Source organism: Xiphophorus couchianus, chromosome 24 (assembly GCF_001444195.1).
Source record: "Xiphophorus couchianus chromosome 24, X_couchianus-1.0, whole genome shotgun sequence".
Taxonomy (NCBI): domain Eukaryota; kingdom Metazoa; phylum Chordata; class Actinopteri; order Cyprinodontiformes; family Poeciliidae; genus Xiphophorus; species Xiphophorus couchianus.
The window spans coordinates 6,563,703-6,584,526 of record NC_040251.1 but is presented as its reverse complement, the minus strand read 5'-3'; the positions used below and the strand labels follow the sequence as shown (position 1 = coordinate 6,584,526).

At 39.2% G+C, this 20,824-nt stretch overlaps 2 protein-coding genes across 3 annotated transcripts; both read left to right on the top strand.

Annotated features, from left to right (window-relative positions):
- Nucleotides 1-880: 880 nt before the first annotated feature.
- On the top strand, nt 881-13,061 carry LOC114140823 (uncharacterized). Of its 2 annotated transcripts, none has more exons than XM_028011066.1 (14): nt 881-1,151; nt 1,803-2,190; nt 2,682-2,759; nt 3,308-3,373; nt 3,446-3,604; nt 3,678-3,984; nt 4,536-4,821; nt 4,929-5,162; nt 6,617-6,708; nt 6,810-6,914; nt 7,140-7,330; nt 7,421-7,585; nt 7,693-7,937; nt 10,128-13,061. In XM_028011066.1, exons 2-14 carry the CDS (start codon nt 1,943-1,945, stop codon nt 11,942-11,944), a joined length of 3,993 nt encoding a protein of 1,330 aa, XP_027866867.1. In that variant the 5' UTR covers nt 881-1,151; nt 1,803-1,942; the 3' UTR covers nt 11,945-13,061. The 2 variants fall into 2 exon arrangements, with proteins under 2 accessions (XP_027866867.1, XP_027866868.1); XM_028011067.1 differs by lacking the exon at nt 881-1,151 and adding an exon at nt 1,158-1,520.
- A 1,266-nt stretch (nt 13,062-14,327) lies between these two features.
- On the top strand, nt 14,328-20,091 carry LOC114140824 (zinc finger protein OZF-like). Its single transcript, XM_028011068.1, has 2 exons — nt 14,328-14,650; nt 16,954-20,091. The coding sequence occupies exons 1-2, from the start codon at nt 14,608-14,610 to the stop codon at nt 18,627-18,629; spliced, it is 1,719 nt and encodes a 572-aa protein (XP_027866869.1). The 5' UTR covers nt 14,328-14,607; the 3' UTR covers nt 18,630-20,091.
- The last annotated feature ends 733 nt before the right edge of the window (nt 20,092-20,824 follow it).

Below are 20,824 nucleotides of genomic sequence, written 5' to 3'. Positions count from 1 at the left end.
GTTGGTCTCTTTTAAGCACTTTATAAAAAAAAATGTAGTTTTCCATCTGAATAAACTATGTACAGCAACATTAAAAACAAGCAAATAATATAAACAGCAATTTAATTTCAAGGCTTAATATTATTTATTCCGTTGAAATTCAGCCCTGTAAATCCAGATAGGATGGACTGATGGGTTTGGTATCTCGTTAAGGTGGATAACAGGAGAGTAAGTAAAGGTCAAGTCTGCTTTCACAGATGATTATTACATAGACCCCAAAGTTTCTAATCTAGAGAATATCTCTAGTCAGAGAATATCTGTGGTGCACTGAGACATTATGAGAGGTGAGAGGAGAAAAAAGAAATCTGGTTTTGTTCTGGGTTCGGCTCTGGAATATCTGGAGATGATGGTGCAAAGGATTATTCATGAAATCAATAAAATTACAGACAACCCTGAAGATCCTCTTCGGAGTCTCTCATACAACAACAGAGTGTTTTTAGCCAGAATTGCTGTAATACTGACTGCTACAGAGAGCCTTTCTGCCCACCAGTCCCCATAGCCATTCACATCTATAATAACTTATTTAAAAAATTGATAATGTGAGTTACAACATTTAATTTTCATTATGATTAATAATATATTTGAATTAAACTGAATTGAATTCCATTGAACTGTGGAATGAAACAAGCAATCAAAAAATACTGATATACTATTTGACATGGCTGAATGGTTTTCATCCTTTATTAAATATATATATATATATTTCAATTGATCAATTATATATATATATATATATGAATAAATAAAATGCCACTTACAATATGGCGTCGCTCTTGACATACGTCCCTGACGCGCCTGCGGATTCAGCTCCCTCAGAAGATCCTGGGCTGGACTTCCGGGTTCAGCCCCTAGTGGCCAGTGCGCAGACGCCAAATTCTCTTTAGCATAACGGTTGTAGTTGAAGCCTCGTCCGTCGTGTTTTCTTTGGTTTTTGTTCATTTAATCGCATTAAAACCGAACCCCAGCTGTTCAGTAACAGTTAGATGAAGGTCCGGAGACAGAAACGCTACCAGAGATGTAGCGATAGGAGCTGAAACGGCGACTGGAGGTAGCAGAGCAAGAGGAACACAGAAACATGGATGCTGCTTTTAAGATTCAGATGGACAGATTAGGTTAGTATGTTTTACTTCATTATATCAGCTGTTTGGACGCCAGCTACAGTTTACAATTATCTTACGCAGAATTTATTAAATTATTCTTATTAATGTCGCAGAGCTACCAGCGCCTTGTTCTCCTTGTTCTCTGCTTGGTCCAGAGGATCTGGAACCCTAGCTGGTAAATGATTGTTTGATGGAGACGTAGACTCTGTTTAAGTTTTATATTTTACTCCGTGAAATATGAAACGCACCAGCTCCACGCTAATGGTGCGTTCCAGTTCTACTTGGAGCGGGAAAATCAAAAATCACTTTCTCCACTGGGAATGTGGGAGCTACTACGACTTCGCGTTTCAACATGGCCGCGCCTGACGTCACTAGTGACGAGTATGACATCACTACTCTCTGTATATTTTTCCTTTTTGTCTTTATTGATGCTATGCCTGGTTCTGAGTTTCTGTTTAGCTGAGACAGCTTTGGGAACAACAGTTGATCTATTGCTGTTAATAACTTCAAGCTGCAGTAGGCAACTTTAATAAAAATGTATTTTTTTAGGTAATTTGTTAAAACTGTCAAAATTAGCTGACAGTAGAATATGAGACAGATGATCTATTAAAAAAAGAATCAAGCTCCCTTTGCTCATCCCAGTGATCTTGCTGCTATTTGCAGAAATACACCACTAGTAAGAGCCAGGAGGGGTGTCTCTGCAGTGTCAATCACGCTCCTGTACATGCTGCCCAGCAACCTTCCCCCGCTCAGCGTTTACCGTCACTCAAGCTCAAGACTGCTGGTGTGCTGCAGCTGTGCTAATGGCAGAGAGGGAAACTAACGTTGCAGGAAAACTGCCAATTCCTCGAGTGGCGGCACCCGCTCAAAAAACAAGGAGAGGCAGGCGGAAGAAGTCCAAAGATGAAAAGCAAGCTCAAAAGAAAGAACTGGACCGAGCCCGGAATAAAACCAGGATAAACATCGGAGTGGCTTTTCTGAGGTGGAGGGAGCTCCTCTACCTGAAACGCTTCAGATCCGATGCAGAGTTAGCCACGTTTCTGATAGACAAGTAAGTATCTCTGCTGGATTTATTTTTACATTTATTTTACATTATCTCCAGTCTCTTTTCACTCTGTAGCTTGTTGCTAAGTCTAAGTTAGCTTGTTAGCTAGTAGCATGGCAGCTGCCAACTCTTTCACACTCAGTATATATTTTATTGTTTTATTTAGTTGTCCCAACATATTTTTTGAATCAGAATGATGTCAGTAGTGAAATTAATTTGTGTATATTATTGTGATATAATGAAGTATTTACAAAAAGTAAATAAAATATGAGAGAACGGATTACAACATTAGCACCTAGCTTGTTGTGTTGGCTGTTTGTAATCCAAATGTTTAGTGTTTTGTGAGTTTTTTTTCTTCTGATGAATGTGCTCATGTTTGACATAATACTCTACTGTCTGTAGATCATCTCTTTATAAGCTGAGTGTGTAGCGTGGTGAAGGTTGTCTATAGCTTCCAAACAGGCCTGACAGATTTTGTACGGTTTGGTTTATTGTAGATGTGAAGTTGGAGCTTTGACTTCCGTCAGCCATCAGGCCGCCCTGTCCAGTTCTGTCGGCAGCTCATCATCAGATCGGTGAGAAAATATTAGGAGCTCATATTGCCAAGTTCACTATGATGGGTCAGCCTGAGCAGTAGTCATGGCGACAGATTACAATGTATGTTTTATTTTAGAATTATAAAAGTGAATTGAAAATCAGAGCCAATCATTTAAAGAAGATTTTAATGTGTGAAGAAAAATCTGTTAATGGTTTAACCTCAAGTATTTTATTTTCTACAGAGATCAGGACCTGAAATTCACTTCAGGCTTGTGAATTATTTAGTTAAATCTGGCAAATCTAGATTTTATAATCTTAGTTCCTGCATACAATTACAGAGATGTATAATAACGTTTGCATTGGCGCCGTAGACTACCATTAAAAACAAATAATGAGCAAAGTTGTGGATATTTCTTTGTAAATTTAGATGTTCAGAATTTGCTCTGCATTGAGGGGGAAGAAATTAAATGTAGGTAATGTTAGAAGACGAAGCACAGAATTTCTTCAAGTTACTAAAGGTAAAGAGACAAAACTCAGGCAGATAAGATTATATGTCACTTTTACTTCTACATGTTCTTGCTGTTAGCATTTCATCGCTGGACACTCATGATGACATCAATGAAAGTGACTTCAATCACATTCAGAACTCTGTGTAAGTAGCATTTATACATATTTAACCTGAAATGTGACGTTTTGGTATCAGATTAATATTTTTGGTTCATAGCATCGACTGGGCTGGGGACTGGACCCGGCCTCTGCAGGACGACGCTGGAGACGTTTCAGCTTCAGAGGAAGGGAGTAGCATGGAGGAAGGCAGTTACCATGACGACACTGATGATGAGGAGGAGGAGGAGGAGGATTACATCCCCCCTTTATGCGTTCGGTAAGTTCCTAACTAAAAATAATCTTTCATGAGAATAATTTTCCTTTCTCATTGCTTTTTTGTATTCAATCAGCACTGCTGGTGCCGGTGAACAGAAGTTATGTCTGGATGCTCTTCCGGCCGTCGGCATGGAGGACACAGTTCATGACACTCTGGTCACAGAGTCAGCCGAGTCCCAACCAGTCCAGAGCGAGGATGACATCACTAATCATCCGGCAGCCATCACCTATCATGTCTGTCTGGTGCAACTCGCTCAGTATCTGCTGCTGCCCATCCCAGTGTGTACGGCTAAAGACCCGGTGACACTGGTGGAGTGTCAGGCAACTGGACCATTCCAAGTCCAGATCAAGTCCAGAGGAACAGCTGTCATCATGCAATGGGTATGTTCATTTACTACTCCAGTGTTTCCCCTAGGGGGCGCCAAGCCAACGAGAGCGCCTGCCGCACCGAGAATATCACAGCCTGTAGGAATTGCAAGCTCACAGTTAATATTATTGACTTTGTCAGCCTAAGCACAGCACACTATCCAGGTGTGAGCTTTCTCCATCTGTACGCAGTCGCTCGCCTACTGGTAGCGCTCTCTCAAACTCGGTCCAGAGCCGTGCTTTACGATGACGCGCCAGGCCACACCGCTAGCTCGGCTAGTCCTGGGCCTGGAGGTTCAGTGTCCTGCAACTCTTAGATGTCTCCCTGGTCCAACACACTTGAATCCAACAGCTGAATCACCTCCTGCGTGCAGTCAGAGTCCTGCTAATGACCTCATTGTTTGACTCAGGTGTGTTGAAGTAGAGATGCATCTAAAAGTTGCAGGTGACCGGCCCTCCAGGCCTGGAGTTGCCCACCTCTGTCCTAGAGGAAACGCTGCTCTCTGTTGTATCATTGTTGTGATGGTTAGAAAGTAAAGCTAAATATTTTTAAACCTGTTTTCCAGATGTGTTCTAACAATCACTGTGTGTGGGAGTGGAATTCCCAGCCCACTTTCAAAGACGGGATGCAAGCTGGCGACTTCCTTTTGGCATCAAATATCATCCTGTCTGGCAACAACTATGCCAAAGTTGCATTGCTTTTCAAGTTTATGAAGATGGGAATAGTGGATTGGTCAACCTTCTTGAAAATACAGGACACATACTGTGTTGGAACCATTAAGGACTTTTGGGACAGCAGCAGAGCTGAGGTCGTTTCCAGGCTGAAATCAAAGGAAAATGTTGTTGTACTTGGTGAGTCTAATGGTCAATTTTAAAACCTCGGGCAATGTTCACATGCAACTCTGTTTCTCCTGCTTTGATGAGAAATCTTTTTTTTTTGCATTTGGTACTTTTTAAAGCTGATGGTCATATGGACAGTCTTGGGTCGTCTGCTCAGTTCTGCACCTACACCATCATGGAGAATGAAACCAAAGAAATCCTATCAATAGTCAACATTGACAAGGGGGAGACACAGAGGCGTTCTGTGATGATGGAGAGGGAAGGCTTCATCAGGAGCTTTGACCAAATCCACCAGGAGGTTAAACTCACTGAAGTTTGCACAGATTCACAGTCACAGATATCCGCTCTATTCGGTAAGTCCAGACCACAACCCGCTATGTTTTTCACACGCTTTGAACATTGCCATGGTGCAACGGATTTTGAAAGGCTGGCCTGCTGTGTGAAGAACAGGACAGCACAAACTACAGAGTGAGACGAATGTTTGGAGCCCCCCTCATGACCGGTTAATGTGCCAGCTATAAACCTAGTTTTATATTAAAACCCTGTAGTCTAAACCCTACAGCTTCATACTGTAGGATTTTACAGTGTAAAGTCCTAAAGTTTTATACTGTAAGGGTTTAGGGAAGATTGTGGACGGCGTTTCTACAGAAGATCTATGGATCTATGGCACCGTTAGAAGGGTGGGGCGTCGAAGGAGGGGGGCCTGGAAGAGAGGGGGGGTCAAAGGAGAAATGGTGTGTGTGTGTGTGGGGGGGGGGGCTAGCGTACCGTTGAGTGCTGGGGCGGGGAGGTGGATGGACAGACAGCGTATTGCAAGAAGGAGGTCTGACTGTACACTAACTCCCCCCTGCCTCCCCAGATAAGCTGTTTTATTTCTATAATTATTAGTGATGTCACTATCAGTAATAATGTGTCTACCTGAGGATTCCTCGGCTCATTATCTTTCATTAGAGCCTCGTTGATGACTGTATGTTGAAGCACTGAGGAGTTACAGTCATCTGTACATCCTCTAAAATAAACATGTCCAAAATGACATTTCTTTTTGTGATATCTTGATCAGTCTTGAGATCCACATGCAGAATATTTTATTCTACAGATTTATTGTATTTTCCAGTCCATACATTCAACACTCAATGTACATTTACAAGAAATAAAAAAGAAAAATCTGGGTGAAGCAAAATTTTTCAATTTCTTTTGTGTTACAAACATAATAGCTACAAACTACTTACAGTTAAAGTATTTTTGACTGAAAAATAGAAAATTCAGCTTGTCATCCTCATGAAGAGACCAAGCTTTTTCATGTACTTCATATTGTTCTAGAAAGGCAGCTGATTTAATTTGGGTTTACCTTTTCAGGTGTTTTTGGTGATTTAGGGGTTGCGAGTTAAGGGGTTCAGGAAGTAATTCTGACACTGAAGAAGACTTAAGTGGTTTTGGTGCACAGGAGGAAAATAAAGATGGTGATTAATGACTTTCATAGGCTGATGTATTTATTTATTAAGCAGCTATGTTACAGACACTGCTTTGAAAAAGCATTTATGGTACATATTTGTGTATGTTACAGTGACATATTCCATTAGAAGTAAAAAAAACAAGTCTGTAAATATCTCATGATGTGGCTCATAGACAAGCGTGGCCAGTATTCATACCATTTTATTTTTTTCTTTTCAAAACTCTTGGGTATATCTCATATTCGTTGCGCTCACTAGTCTGGAAATTACGGTAATAAATGCTTGACTTCGTAGGATTTCATCTATCAATGCAACAGTATTCCTAATTTCATTTCTGTTATACTGTTATTTGATAGACCCAGTCAAAGGAAAGTATAAGGACAGCGGCGTGCTGCACACTCTAGACATGTGGCATGGTTCCAAAACCTTGGCCAAGAAGATGCATGCAGTAAGCTTTCTTGTGATTAAAATTAAGAAATCAAAAATGACAAACTTGTATATTTTTCTCCAATATTTCATTTTGTTATTTCTGTACTTGTGTTTATTAAGGCAGGGCAGCAAAAGGGTTGTTCCATCCTGCTGCACTGGATCAAAGACATCTGCAATTATTTCTGGTTCTGCTGCAAGATGACTGAAAACTATGATAACTTTTATGTGAGTCGCACCCAAACATCCTGGATGTAATTTTTCTAGGACTTCAGCATTGAGTTGTTGTTGCTATGTGGGGTAAATAAAACCAGTTTAGAGGTTGGTATTCATTACTGCACATTGATAACTGTAATAGCAAGAGTGAAACACTGTGGGAAAAATGCAGCCACTATACCAATTGTATATTTGATAAATGTAAGTTTAAACTGTTATGTTTATTTTGTAATGTAGGAGATGTGGGCTGGCCTTCTTAACCATGTAACAGGAGAACACGAGTGGCCCCTGGACGCCGGTCAGCGTCCGTCTGGGGAATGCAGAGACAAGGCGTGGATAGAAAACGGGTCCGTGGCCCATCAGGCTTTATCGGAAATTATTCAGAATCAACGCTGGCTTAAGGAAGTACACAAGTACTTGCACTTCAGGTATGAATATGTTTAATTATTCTGTGTTTCTACATATATTGCGCTTGAGAAAAAGCTTATATGATCTGATGGGTCTCATTGAAATTTTAGGTCAACGGCTGAGCTGGAATCTTTCCATAACCACATCCTGATGTATGCCAGCAAACGCTTCAGTTTCAGCCGTCCGGTCTATGAAGCCCGGATCTTCCTGGCTGGTCTGGATTACAACCACCATGTTCACAGAGTGCCCAAGAGAAAACCCGACGGCTCCTCAGAGTATGTAGTACTTTTTATTTATAATTTGTTACTAGACCTTATCAAGAAAGACTCTGGATATAAATATTTTCATTTGTTTTTATTGTTTGTCTAACATCTAATTTCAGATATCGGAAACTGTATAACAGGAAATCCAGAAAGTGGTGTTTGTATGCTATAAAGGAGGAAAAGGATTACCGCTACATCCCTCAGATTCAGAGGGCCATTGTAGGGAAGCGGGTGGCATCAGGGCGAGGTTTCCCTCGCCTTACTGCCACCACACAGAATGACGCTCGTCAGTACGGCGTGCTGTTCGTTGCACCAGCTTCCAGCACACAGCAGCCATTAAAGTCACAAGCCAGCAGGGGCCAGAGTAAGAAGCAAATGTTTGTGTCACTGTTTATAATTTCAACTAATTACATGGATTTTAGCGCATTAAAAATTTTAGCGCAATTTATCGCATGTCTTTTTTGTTGTGTAGAGTCAGAACTATGTATTCTCGTTTCTGGTACGGCCGTAATTCTGACGCACAAGCAACATTCGCAAACAGCGCTGTACTTCAGTCATTTGTCTCGGCTCTCTGGGGGTTAATTTCTGCTTCATAAACATGTAGCAGCTCACACTAATTTCAGCATCCGCATTTCTAAAGAAGCTCCATGAATGATCAGAGAAACTCTGGAAAGATGAACAGATAGAAAAACACTTTGCTCCAACGTGATGGTTGAAGAACAGACTAAAAACTATGAATATCTTTGTTGTTGAGCTCATATATTGATGTAATAACTGAGCACCAAATAGTTTTTAAATTAAAAATGTTGCTTATTTTGTTAATATGATTGTTTATTAAAATCCAATCATTTTGATTGATTTCAGACCCTTAAATTAACTTGATTAAAAATTGTAATTGAGTATCAAACCATCACAGCTGCTTGTTACATTCCTAGTGAAAATCCTTTAATTTATTAAATTAGGAAAGCTACGCCTCGTTTGGCAAGACTGATCACATTGTTCCTTTCAGTCCACAGTTTTCTCCTAAACTCTCCACGTCGTTTTTAATGTTCTGTCTGATACGATTAGCCTTGTCCTTCTACATTTGCCTCAGTCTCTCTTAATCGCAGCTGTGACTAACAAAATATACTCTACCGACGTGTCGCTATAAAATCTTTGCTTTAACATAGAAAGTACTCCTGCACCAGTTTCTGTTCCATCTTCTCGAAACCAGAGGGGTCATGGCCAAAGGCGTAAATCCATCTCATTACTGGGGAAACCATAAACAGGAACATTTCTTAAGAGACATTTTGGTGGGTCGACAAAGTTACAGTGAAATGTAACGTAAAATGTGGTTTAAAAGTTTTTAAACCACATTCAAGCTGCAGGACCAAAAATGACTAGTAGTGCACATTAAACATGTTTTATTCTCAGTAAGCAAATTATTGAGAAATAAAACTAAAATTCAAATGTTGCTTTTATTTGAGATTTGTTCAGTCTGATCTAATCTCTGCTACACCTTTACAAACATTTAAGGTTCTAAATAAAAAAGCTTTAATGAGTAACTGATCTTAATAAAATTCCTCATAAACATGGATTTATTGAAATGGCTCATAATACAAGTTATGGGCTATTTAAATAATAACTTGTTAAGTTGCTTTATTTTTAAGCCTTTTTTAGTTTTGTCATGTCCTGGATGACTGAGAACCAACAGGTAGATAGAATATCTGGGGAATATTATAACTTAAACATAACATTTAAAGCAGCAGGGTTTATATAGAAAAATATTCAGATTTTATTTTGTGGTTTTAAAGGCTCTGCATTGAGGACAGTGAGAAATAAAGTTATAACTTTTAGTTTTCTCTCTGTTCTGGGTTCCCACTCTGAGCTGCTCCACCTGCTCAGCCCCTCCCTCCCGTTTCAAACTCTTCTAATTTACTAAAAGTTAAAGAGCTAAATATGAATTAGATGTTTGCTACCGTTGACAAAAAAGCTGAAGTCTATGAAAACAGTGTAGCAGTTCTGCTAATAAGGCAGCTTATCATGATTCAGTCAAAGTAATAAAATAACAAACTGCAGTCTGATCTTTATTAATGTGTTTCTTCTTATTGAGCAGTGAAAATAAATAAAATGTTTACATGTCTTTTGCTGTAAGTATTTACTTACTGGAGGTTTTTTTTTATTTATGCTGCAAAGCTAACAGCTAGCAGCTAGCTCCTCACTCCAGCGGTTCTAACGGAGCCGGTGCCGTTCAGCTGCTGTTGCTCCTCCTACACTTTGGACTGAACCTAATAATGGAGGAGGGACCTGAAAATTTATTCTTATTATTTTCTGAGATAAATGGCAGATTTATTGTTTTTTGTTTCTTTTGCCTTTTCATATTGATATTATTTAAATGCAAATGTTTCTTCAATAATTTTTGGGGGGGGACAATTCTAGACTTTTCCAAGATTGGGGGGTCCGTTCCCCCGACCCGCTGGATTTACGCCTGTGGTCATGGCTACACTAATTAAGTTGTAATAAATTGAAATGTTGATGAGTTGCAGTTGTCTATAATGAACATGATGTGTTTCAGTGTTGATCGCAGATGTTCCGCAGATCGTGGTTGCTCTAGAAGAGGACGTTGAAGAGCCAAGTCCTGCTGTGGACCAGCAGAAACCAGAAGCTCCCCGCATCAAGGAGGAACCAGATGATGAATCTCAGTTCTCACAGCTTCATCAGAAACAAGCAGAAGGCCGGTGTCTTCCGGCCAGCAGCTCGGATGACAAGATGGAGACCGAGGAAGAGGAATCCAGTAGGAACCCAGATCTACATTCTCGTCGGGACGCTCGTGAAGAAAAGAATCCAGGTGTGGACCATCAGGATCCAAAGCTGCTTCACATCAAGCAGGAAGAGGAAGAACCTTGGACCGGCCTGGAGGGAGAGCACCTCAGTGAGAAGCAGACTGATCCATTTCCACTAAATGTCGTTCTTGTGAAAAGTGAGCATGAAGAGAAACCTCTGTTCTCGCACCTTCATCAGTCAGAAGATGAAGATCTTCCAACCATCAGTTCAGCTGACCAGATGAAAGCAGAAAATGAAGAAGAGGATGGTGGAGCAGCAGAGTCCAGCAGGAACCCAGATCAACACGCTGACGGAGACACGTCCAGCTCTTCAGAGACAGAGGTCAGTGAGGATGAAGAGGAGGAGGATGATGATAGTGACTATGATTTTGATGATGATGATGATGGTGACAGTGATGATGAAGGGAGCCATCCTGACTCCCAGCATCAGCGCATGTCAGACTCTGGATCTGGAACTGAGGACAGTGAGACTGACTGGAAGGAGGGCAGAGGTCAGGAGTCAGGAGAAAACGCCATCAATTCATTGAGGTGCTCCGAGTGCGGTAAACAGTTTGTTAACGAGCGCTCTCTGCAGAGACACATGACCCATCATTCAACAGGAAGGGCTTCACGCCGGGCAGTTAAAAGTAAAAGTACTAAAGGGAAGAAAAATGTCAAAACACTAAGTCCAGGGAAAGTCCAGAGTGATGTCAAATTATTCACCTGTGATGAGTGTGGTAAAAGTTTCAGTTGGAAAAATCATCTAAACAGACACAAGAGAATCCACACAGGAGAGAAACCTTTTGGCTGCGATGTTTGTGGACAAAGATTCAACCAGAATTCTAATTTAAACAAGCACATGAGAATCCACACGGGAGGAAAACCCTTCGGTTGTGATGTTTGCGGACAAAGATTTAACCTGAAATCATACTTGCACATACACATGAGGATTCATACAGGAGAGAAACCGTTTGGTTGTGATGTTTGTGGACAAAGATTTAACCAAAAATCCAACTTAAACAAGCATGCCAAAATCCACTCTGGAGGGAAACCGTTTGGTTGTGATTTCTGTGGACAAAGATTCAACCTGAAGTCATATTTAAGCAAACATGTAAGAATCCATACAGGGGAGAAACCATATAGATGTAGTGTTTGTGATCAGAGATTCAACCTAAAGTCACATTTAAACTTGCACAAGCTAACCCACACAGGAGAGAAACCATTCGCTTGTGACATTTGTGGACAACGTTTAATACAAAAGTCTGCTTTAAAGAAACACATGAAGATCCACTGTGAGGTAAAATCATTTGACTGCGATGTGTGTGGACGGCGATTCAACCAGAAGTCGGCTTTAAAAAGACACTTAAGGATCCACACAGGTGACAAACCTTTTGGTTGTGACGTTTGTGGGCAAAGGTTTAACCAGAAGGCACATTTAAACAAACACATGACCCTCCACACAGGAGCCAAACTGTTTGGCTGTGATGTCTGTGGACTAAGATTTAACCTGAAGTCACATTTAATCAAACACAGTAATGTCCACAAGGATGGAGAAAGTGTTCAGATTTAAATGTTCACAGCTGTTAAAGTAAAGCTTTAAAGTTCAGCCATTTTATTTTTGAACCATGATTCTTTAAACTATACAATGCAACAGGTTGCTAAGAACATGTGGGATATTACAGTACACATCTTTTCTCTATTAGCTTACAGCAATAGACTTTATAAACTCTACATGCCTGCTGCTGTCTAATCAAAAGTTTCTTCACAAGAATGCCAGTGTTTTTGTTTAAATCTGTTTCTATGAAATTGCCATGTAAGTATAAAAAATGTTTTTTGAGCATTGTGAATTTCTTAAACTTTTATTTTTGTTGTTGTGTTGTGACGGACAAAGATGTTTTTGTCAGATGTTTGCAAGGTAATTGAGTTAATGTCCTTCATGTCTTTCTCTCGTCTGCTTTTAGTAAAAGTGTTTGTTATTTCAAAGCTGCTTTTTTCTTGTGTCTGGAGAAACTTCTGTGCCTCATGGTCTGGACACAAACTGCATGGATGGTTATAACTGTCACAAACTGAGGACTTCATGCGGCGTGATTATCAGCTGAATATGAAAAAGTATTTTGTATCAGAAATTCTGTACATGTAAGAATATTTTAAAGAATTTCCTTCATTGGACTCTTGTGCAACTTGTTAAAATTTGTTTATACTATAAACACAAGACTTAATTTTCGTTGCCTGACATTGAATCAAAGTAAACATTTTCTCTTCTGGGTCAAGCAGGATGATCAGAGCTTTTTATATTTGCCAAGTTTCAGAATAATAAATGATTTGGAAGATTTTAATCTCCTCACTCTGAGCTGTAGAATTATTATTACTGGGAAATGATTTTCTAATATTAAAACCCTTTGCTTTGAATGTGTTTATTTTAAGGTATATATCACAATATGACCACAACTGATGATAAATCTCCTCTCGTCTCCGTCAACCTATAAAGGAAGTTTATTTAAGCTGCTCTTTATCTGGGATCTTTAATGTTGGACGGTTTGACTTTGTAGAGAAGTCCATGTTCTGTTCAGAAGTGGAGATCAGATTTTGATACCTGTAGTGATTTTTCCAAATTTACTGATGTTAATACTAATAAATGTATTTATGTTTTCATAATAAACACATTCTATTTTCTCACTGCAGCCGAACGCTTCAAAGGAGTTAGTCTGTTCCTTTCATCATTTTCTTTTTAATAAAAAATGTTATAAGCATCTGACCCCTTTCCAGTGAGAGAAGATGTGTTGATGTAAAGCTACAGATTTCTGCAGTTGAGAAACTGAAGGGAACAGGAAGTGTTTGAGGGAGGAGCATCTTTAATTATTTAATTATGAAACAGAAGAGAGGCCAGCAGAACCTCAGAGCTCCACCATGAGCGTTCGTCTAACTTTGTTCTGCTGCTTCTTCCTCTGTGAGTACTTTTTAATTCTTTGATTCGGTCTTTAAACCATCAAACAAACCTGTCTAACCTCATATATCTCTCACCTGTTTCCAGGTATTTAACCTTCTGGCTTTTCTTTGTTCCTGGCTGGATTCTCTGTTCTGCTTTGTCCCGTTCAGTATTAATTATTATATGAAGCCCATTTAAGTTTTGTCACATTTCAACTTTCCTGACAGTTTCCAGCTTTTTCTCTGAGGAAGGATCATACACTTTTGTTTTGGACCCGTGAGAACAGAACCTTCAAAGTTCTGGATGGACATAAAACTGGAATCTGGAATAAAGTTCAGGCACAGAATGACTTATTTCTTACACTGACCTCTGCAGTCAGTGAAAGTAAAGATTCTTAATTTCAGATATTGTTAAATATATTCTGTTCTTGTTAAGAGTTTCTATCTCAGTGCTTGAACTGCAACTTTTCAAACTCTTAAAAACAAGTTATTTTTATTACTTGACCTTCTGTCTTTAGTTTGGTAGTAAGTTAGTAGATTAACATCTGTGTTGCATGTTAAACCAGGCTGATTTACGTCAAGTTTCCATGGTAACGATGATGATCTAACCAGAATGATTCAGTAGTTTCTGCTGTGAAACATGTTGAGTTCAGACTGCAGAACCTCACAGGAAGTTCTGCTATTAACCAATGATCTGCTCTGCAGGTCAATAACAGCAGAGCTGAAGTCTTCAGAGTTCCTGAGGAAACGTTGGTGACACAGAAAGGATGGAGCATGGAGGGTTTCTGCAGGAGAAACGTTCTTTTTCAAACGGACCGGACGCTCAGTCGGGTCGACACAGTTGGATATTAATTTTGTTAAGCCAAAAATAACAGATCCTTTATTTTTGTAGCATTTCAAATCAGTATTAATAAAATATTTTTGCAGCAAAATAAATTAAAAACGTCTAAAATCATATTTTCATGGCGAGTTACTTTTCTACCAGTTAAAGCAGCAATACTTTTGATTACTAATGCTGTGTACATAGCTCGCCTTTTCCCTACTAATATGGCGGACACAATAACTCGTAGCTGTAGGCGGGACTTCCGGGTTTTTGCTCCTTTGATGTGTGTTGGGGCCTCTCTCCTCCTAGTGCGCAGACTCCAGCCGCGGTGACCGGAGGCTTTTCTTCTGGTTTTGGTCGTCAGGCGGGTTCAGATTGAACTGTAACGGTTTACCGGTCGGTCTGGAACCGAAACGCCACCGGAAATGTAGAGACAGCAGCTCAAACAGCGACTGGAAGCAGCAGAAGAGGAGAAACGCAGAAACATGGATTCTGCGTTTAGCTCTGGCGTTCAGATGGAAACATCAGGTCGGTGGCTTTTCCTTTCACATCCACTTTGGACTTTAGTTCTAGTTTAGCAGGAATGTTTAGGAAGATGAGGGGTTTACCTGAATGAGAACTAGTGAAGCTGCTGTCTGTATTTGAGGCTTGTTACGGTGTGTCAGATCTACTGGTGGCCAGTTTATCTGGTGACCTTCGCTGCGCAAGGCGGATGTTTTTAAATGAGTAGGGGGCTGCGTCGATCCCTGATCAAAATGCTACGAAGTTAGAGAATGGTTTAAAAATGAGCCCTTTTTAAAATATGTGCCACAGACATGGTTATTATTCGTGTGCGACATCCTGTACTTTGGCCAGTTTCATAAGAAGTAAAACAAATAAAAAAATGGCCACAATCATCTAAAAATAAACAGGAAAGATTATGAATAAGCAAAAATTCACACCTTCCTTTGTTGCTTCCTCTTACAAAAAAACCCGACAACAGCAAAACATTTTATGAAAATCTTTTAACTTAAATCACATTGTTGTTCAGTTTTCAATGCAGCAAACATCCAACACGCTCATGAGCAATAAGGACTTTTTAAATCATACAGTTAACATTTTTCAGGACAAAGTGTTAATTTATAATTTATTTGAACCTTGGGTGAATTAATATATTTTCTCTGCAGCGCGTATTTGGCTTCATAGATTTTAAACTGGACATTTAGAGACAGAATCTCATTATAAGCTTTGTACATAATTACATTGGCTTTAAAATGACCAAATAATTAAATGCAAGTGATTTGAACTGGTTTGGTCAATTCAGAAAGCAATATATCATATGTGGATTCTCTTTTATTAAAGGAAAAATTCTGTTTTCAAGTAACACATTACGTTTTATATAGAATACATAATATTCTACTATATATTTAAAAATAATCGATCAACATTTTTACATGAATTAAAGTTCTGCTTTAAAAGGACATTTAGTCTAGGCCTTGGGCTTTGTACTGGAAACTCATTGAGATTTGAGACTTAACTGTTAAATCTCAAATTATCTCACAATGTTTTCTATGCACAGATAATATTTTTGGTTGTGATATTTCAATGTGAAATTACCATCTTACAATAAACTTTAAAACTCTATACAATTTTATTAACTCTTTATATTTAACATCTTTTATATACAGGCAATCTCACTGAGGTCCTGTTGTCTGAATAGACCTCCACTGACCAGTTAAATTTGTCATTTTTATGCTATTTTACAAAAATGCTATAGAATAAAATTTACATTGTTGGAAAGATGAGATGTTTTACAAACAAAATTCTGTTTGATTGTTTAGATTTTTCTGAATTATTGATGATTTGATAGTTTTCAGAAGAAAAATGTATTGTCATTGGAAATCACGGCACTAATTAAAATAAAGATGAACAAAACCAAATAAGAAGAAAGTCTTGGGATGTGTTGATATTTACTCATGAGGCAGTTCTTGGTGACTTAACATCTGTAAAATGATCTTAAGACACAACAAAACTTCCCGTCCTTTTTTACTGAATATCGTCTCTTTTGTCGTCTAAAAGTCGTCGTCAGGTTTGGAGTTTCCCTCTAATTAGTTTTAGTTGGAGTGATCACTCTACAGGTGGGATAAATGGCTCTAATATTTGAGCAAAACATGAATGAGAGTCGAGATTTTTCACTTGATCTTTAGAAAATCTACAAAAATAAACTTCTAACATCTGAAGAAGCTGTACTGTTCCTCCATGACTACAGAGACCTTTCTGCTTTTCAACTGTTTACATAAACTTTTGAGATTTATTTTATAAGCCTAATGCTGTAATAGTTTGCTTACCAAACTCATTTACAGTGAGTGGAATGTGATGGATCCTCAACATCATCTCTGATTGTTACTATCAATGGATGGTTTAACCTTCAACTTCAGGTGAAACAGAGACTGGAGCAGAAGGAGGAATCTATATTTAAAAATCTCAGCCTATTATTCTGAAAAACAAATAAGGAAGGGAAAACAAGTTTGTAGGTTGGATTCATAGCTCCGTTAAAAGTTCATGGTCAAGAGGAAAATCCCAAATCAACCTAAAATTATCCCAAACATCTGCAGCCGGTCCAGGTTCTTGTTCCTGGTTCTGGTCAGAACTCTGGTAGATTATTTCTTTATAGCTCAGAACTTCCTTCATTTTTCCAGTTTACTGATTTCTTCATTAATCAACATGTGATTAATCTCAGCATCCTTACCTGATTATGTTAATCAGATTCCACTAATTCTGTTTTACCTTCTTAGAAATGTTAAACTCTCATTGTTCACAATGTGTTTGTTGTGTTTCTGTGTTTTCTGCAGAAGCTGAGGAGAGGCTGGCGGTTAAAGAAGAAACTAATGAAGAGCAGAGTTCTGGTGGAGACCAGCAGGACACAGAGCGTCTTCACATCAAGGAGGAAGAGGAGGAAGTCTGGAGCAGCCCAGAGGATGAAGAGCTCAGTGTGAAGGAGGAGATCAATCCTACCAGGTTTCCACTCACTGTGGTTCTTATGAAAAGTGAGGATGATGAAGATAAACCTCTCTTCTCACAGCTTCATCAGCCAGAAGTTGAAGATCTTCCAACCAGCAGCTCAGCTGACCAGATGAAAGCAGAAAGTGATGAAGAGGACGGAGGAGGAGCAGAGTCCAGCAGGAACCCAGAGCTACACACTGACGGAGACACTTCCAGCTCTTCAGAGACGGAGGTCAGTGGGGATGAAGAGGAGGAGGATGATGATGTGAACCATCCTGGTTCTCATCTGAAACACCCACCAGACTCCGGCTCTGAAACTGAGGACAGTGAGAACGACTGGAAGGAAACTAGAGCTGCCGAGTCAGGAGGAAACGCCGCCAACAAGTCGCTGAGCTGCTCCAAGTGCAGTCAACAGTTTGGTAACAAGCGCTCCCTACAGAGACACAGTTCAAGAAAAAACTGTTCGGCTAGAAACGTCGACTCAGCGAATGTCCAAACTGATTTAAAAGGTTTTATCTGTGATGACTGTGGGAAAGGTTTTAGCCTGAAAAACTCTTTAAACCGACACCTGAGAATTCACACAGGAGAGAAACCATTCAGCTGTGACGTCTGTGGACAAAAATTTAACCAGAAGTCTCACCTAAAAATTCACAGGAGAATTCACACCGGAGAGAAACCGTTCAGTTGTAGTGCATGTGAAGTTAGATTTAACCAAAAATCAAGCTTAAATCTGCACATGAGGAACCACTCAGAGGAGAAACCATTTCACTGTGATGATTGTGAGCAAAGATTTAACAAAAAGTCAGATTTAAACAAACACAAGAGAGTCCACATAGAAGAAAAACCCTTTGGTTGTGATGTTTGTGGGAAACGATTCAGTCGAAAGGCCGATTTAAACATGCACACACGAGTCCACACTGGAGACAAACCGTTTGCTTGTGATGTCTGTGGACAGACATTCAGTCTTAAGGCTAATTTAAAGAAGCACATGAGGATTCACACAGGAGATAAACCATTTGGTTGTCTTTTCTGTGAGCAACGATTCAACAGAAGGTCACATTTAAACATACACATCAGAATCCACACTGGAGAAAAACCATTTGTTTGTGATGTTTGTGGTCAAAGATTTAGTGATAAGTCAGCTGTAAACAAACACATGAGAATTCATACAGGAGACAAACCTTTCGGCTGTGATGTTTGTGGGAAAGGATTCAACCAAAAGTCGAGTTTAAACAAGCACATCCGGATCCACACTGGGGACAAACCGTTTGGTTGTGAGATCTGTGGACAAAGTTTTAATCAAAAGTCAACTTTAAACATCCACCAGAGGATACACACCGGAGACAAACCTTTTGGTTGTCACGTTTGTGGACAAAGATTTAACCACAAATCAAATTTAAACAAACACAAGAGGATCCACACAGGAGAAAAACCCTACGGCTGTCATATCTGTGGGAAAAGATTTTACCAAAAGCCTCATTTAAACAGACACATGCGGGTCCACATAGGAGAGGATATAGTTTAAATACATAAGTTAAGGGTTCATTCCAGTGAGGAGTCCACAGGAAATCTTCCTCTTCCTCTCCTGGAACCGATAATACCTTGGGGACGTAATAAACTGGGACGTAATGTCTTTTGGATTCGCTGAGTTCTGGAGTGTTGCTGCTTCTTTGTGATTTATCTGATGATTCAGGTCAACACCCACCGCCGCAGCAGACTTCAGAAAGCCATTAGAAACCAGGAAGTCTCCCCAAAACAGCATTCATATCCAATTGTTTCTAAACGTTTATGGTTTAAAACACAAGGGAAGCGTTTGGATATAACTGTACTGATCCCAAGCATTAAAGCCTTTATTTTAAAGAATAAACAATCAATCTTCTGCTCTTCTCCGTTTCATCTGCCCTGCTGGCTTCCTGGTTTACTTTTCTGTTGACAAATTTATTGGCACCTCTCTTCTTAGTGACCAAAAAAACCCACAATGGTCACTGAAATAACTTGAAACTGTCAAAAGCAATAATAAAAATGTACTTAAAATGAAGCTTTGAAAATCAAACATTGCTTTTGATTTTTGGTTCAAGCTAATAATTTAAAAACCACACTATTGAAACAGGCCTGGACACAAATGATGGTACCTGGAACTTAATATTTTGTTGCTCAACCTGTTAATTCAGTCAGATCATTTTTAACATTTGTTTCTCTGATTTGATGTTTTTAAGTTTTTTTAACCTCCATCCATCCAATGACAGATAAACTAGAGAATAAGTGGAAGTTGGCCTAGAAGATTCACACACACTTTGTTTATGAAAAATCTGTTCTTTATGTTAAAAGTTAAACATTTTATACAAAATACGTTTTTTTATGCAGTGCCATCAGCTTAAGTTTAAAAATAAATACATGACATGAATAAGTTTAGTTGTTTGGCATGTTTATGTAGTAATAAGCCTAGATTATTGTAAAACTCTGAGGAGTTCCCGTTTTGTGGTTCTGCGACTGTCTGGTTGTCTTTGCATCACACCAGAACTGGTCTGCACATCTTTGCAAAGATCTCCGTTTCCTTCCTGTTACTCCCAGGTGTGTCGGCCCTGACATCAGACGGTCAGTTCAGTTCTTCTCCCACAGCAGTCAAGACAGTCAAATCATAATCTGTTCAAGTCTACACAAATACCAAATGTAACGACAAAAGATAAAACCAATAGATGTTCTGAAACGTGTTAAAGTTGATGAACTTCTTCTTTATGCTCATATCTTATCACGTTCCGTTTCATTGCTCACTCTTTCAGTCTCACACAGGTTCCCCTTTTCACTCACACCATCTTGAGTCACATCCTGACCCCAACCTTACTGATTAAGACATTAGAAACATTTCCAACAGAATAATTACCGGTTATTACTACTGACACAATTATCAAAACTATAACTTATAATGTTTAGATACAGAACAAAACGGATTAAAGCAAAACTAAAAGACAAAACACACAAGAACAACCTCATTAATTGTCGATGCACAGAACCGCAGTTTCTATTAAATGTAGCAGAGTTTTCCAGAACAGTCTGAACAACACAGATCAGGCCTCTGGTTCTAAATCCGATACGCATCTGATCTGACGTACTGAGCTGAGTCCGTACGACCCGGTCGCATTCATCCGACCTGAACATTGATCCTCAACATTCAACAAATGCATCCTGATTCGTGCAAACGGAAAGAAAAACGACAACCAGGGCGGACTGTAACAAGGATTAAGTTAATTTGCTGCCTGCAGTCGGACAGCAACTTCAAAATCCTAAGATATGCTGCATCATTAGCATCCATGTTTACTTCACACTGAGCACTTCTTCTTCTACTTCTTTATTTTATGTCGGTTGGCAAAACACTGAGCATGCTCTTGTGTAACGTTCCTGCGCCCTGTACTGTGCATACATTTGCATTCAGATCACATCCAGGTCACATATATTTGGAAATGTGAACAACAACTCAAAAACAAATTGGATTTTATAAAAAATCATAATTGAGCATTAAAACCTGCAGTGTGAACGTAACCATAGTTCTTCTTATTTATCTTTTGTTTTTACTTAATAGTTTAGTTGAACTTTACTAGCCTAGTTAAAGAGTTTATTTACAAAAGTATCTCAACTGGAAGTTAAGGGTTGTTATTTTAAAAAAAATAAATTCTTGTATTTTATTCAATACTTTTGTGCAGCAAAATGACATAAAACACCCAT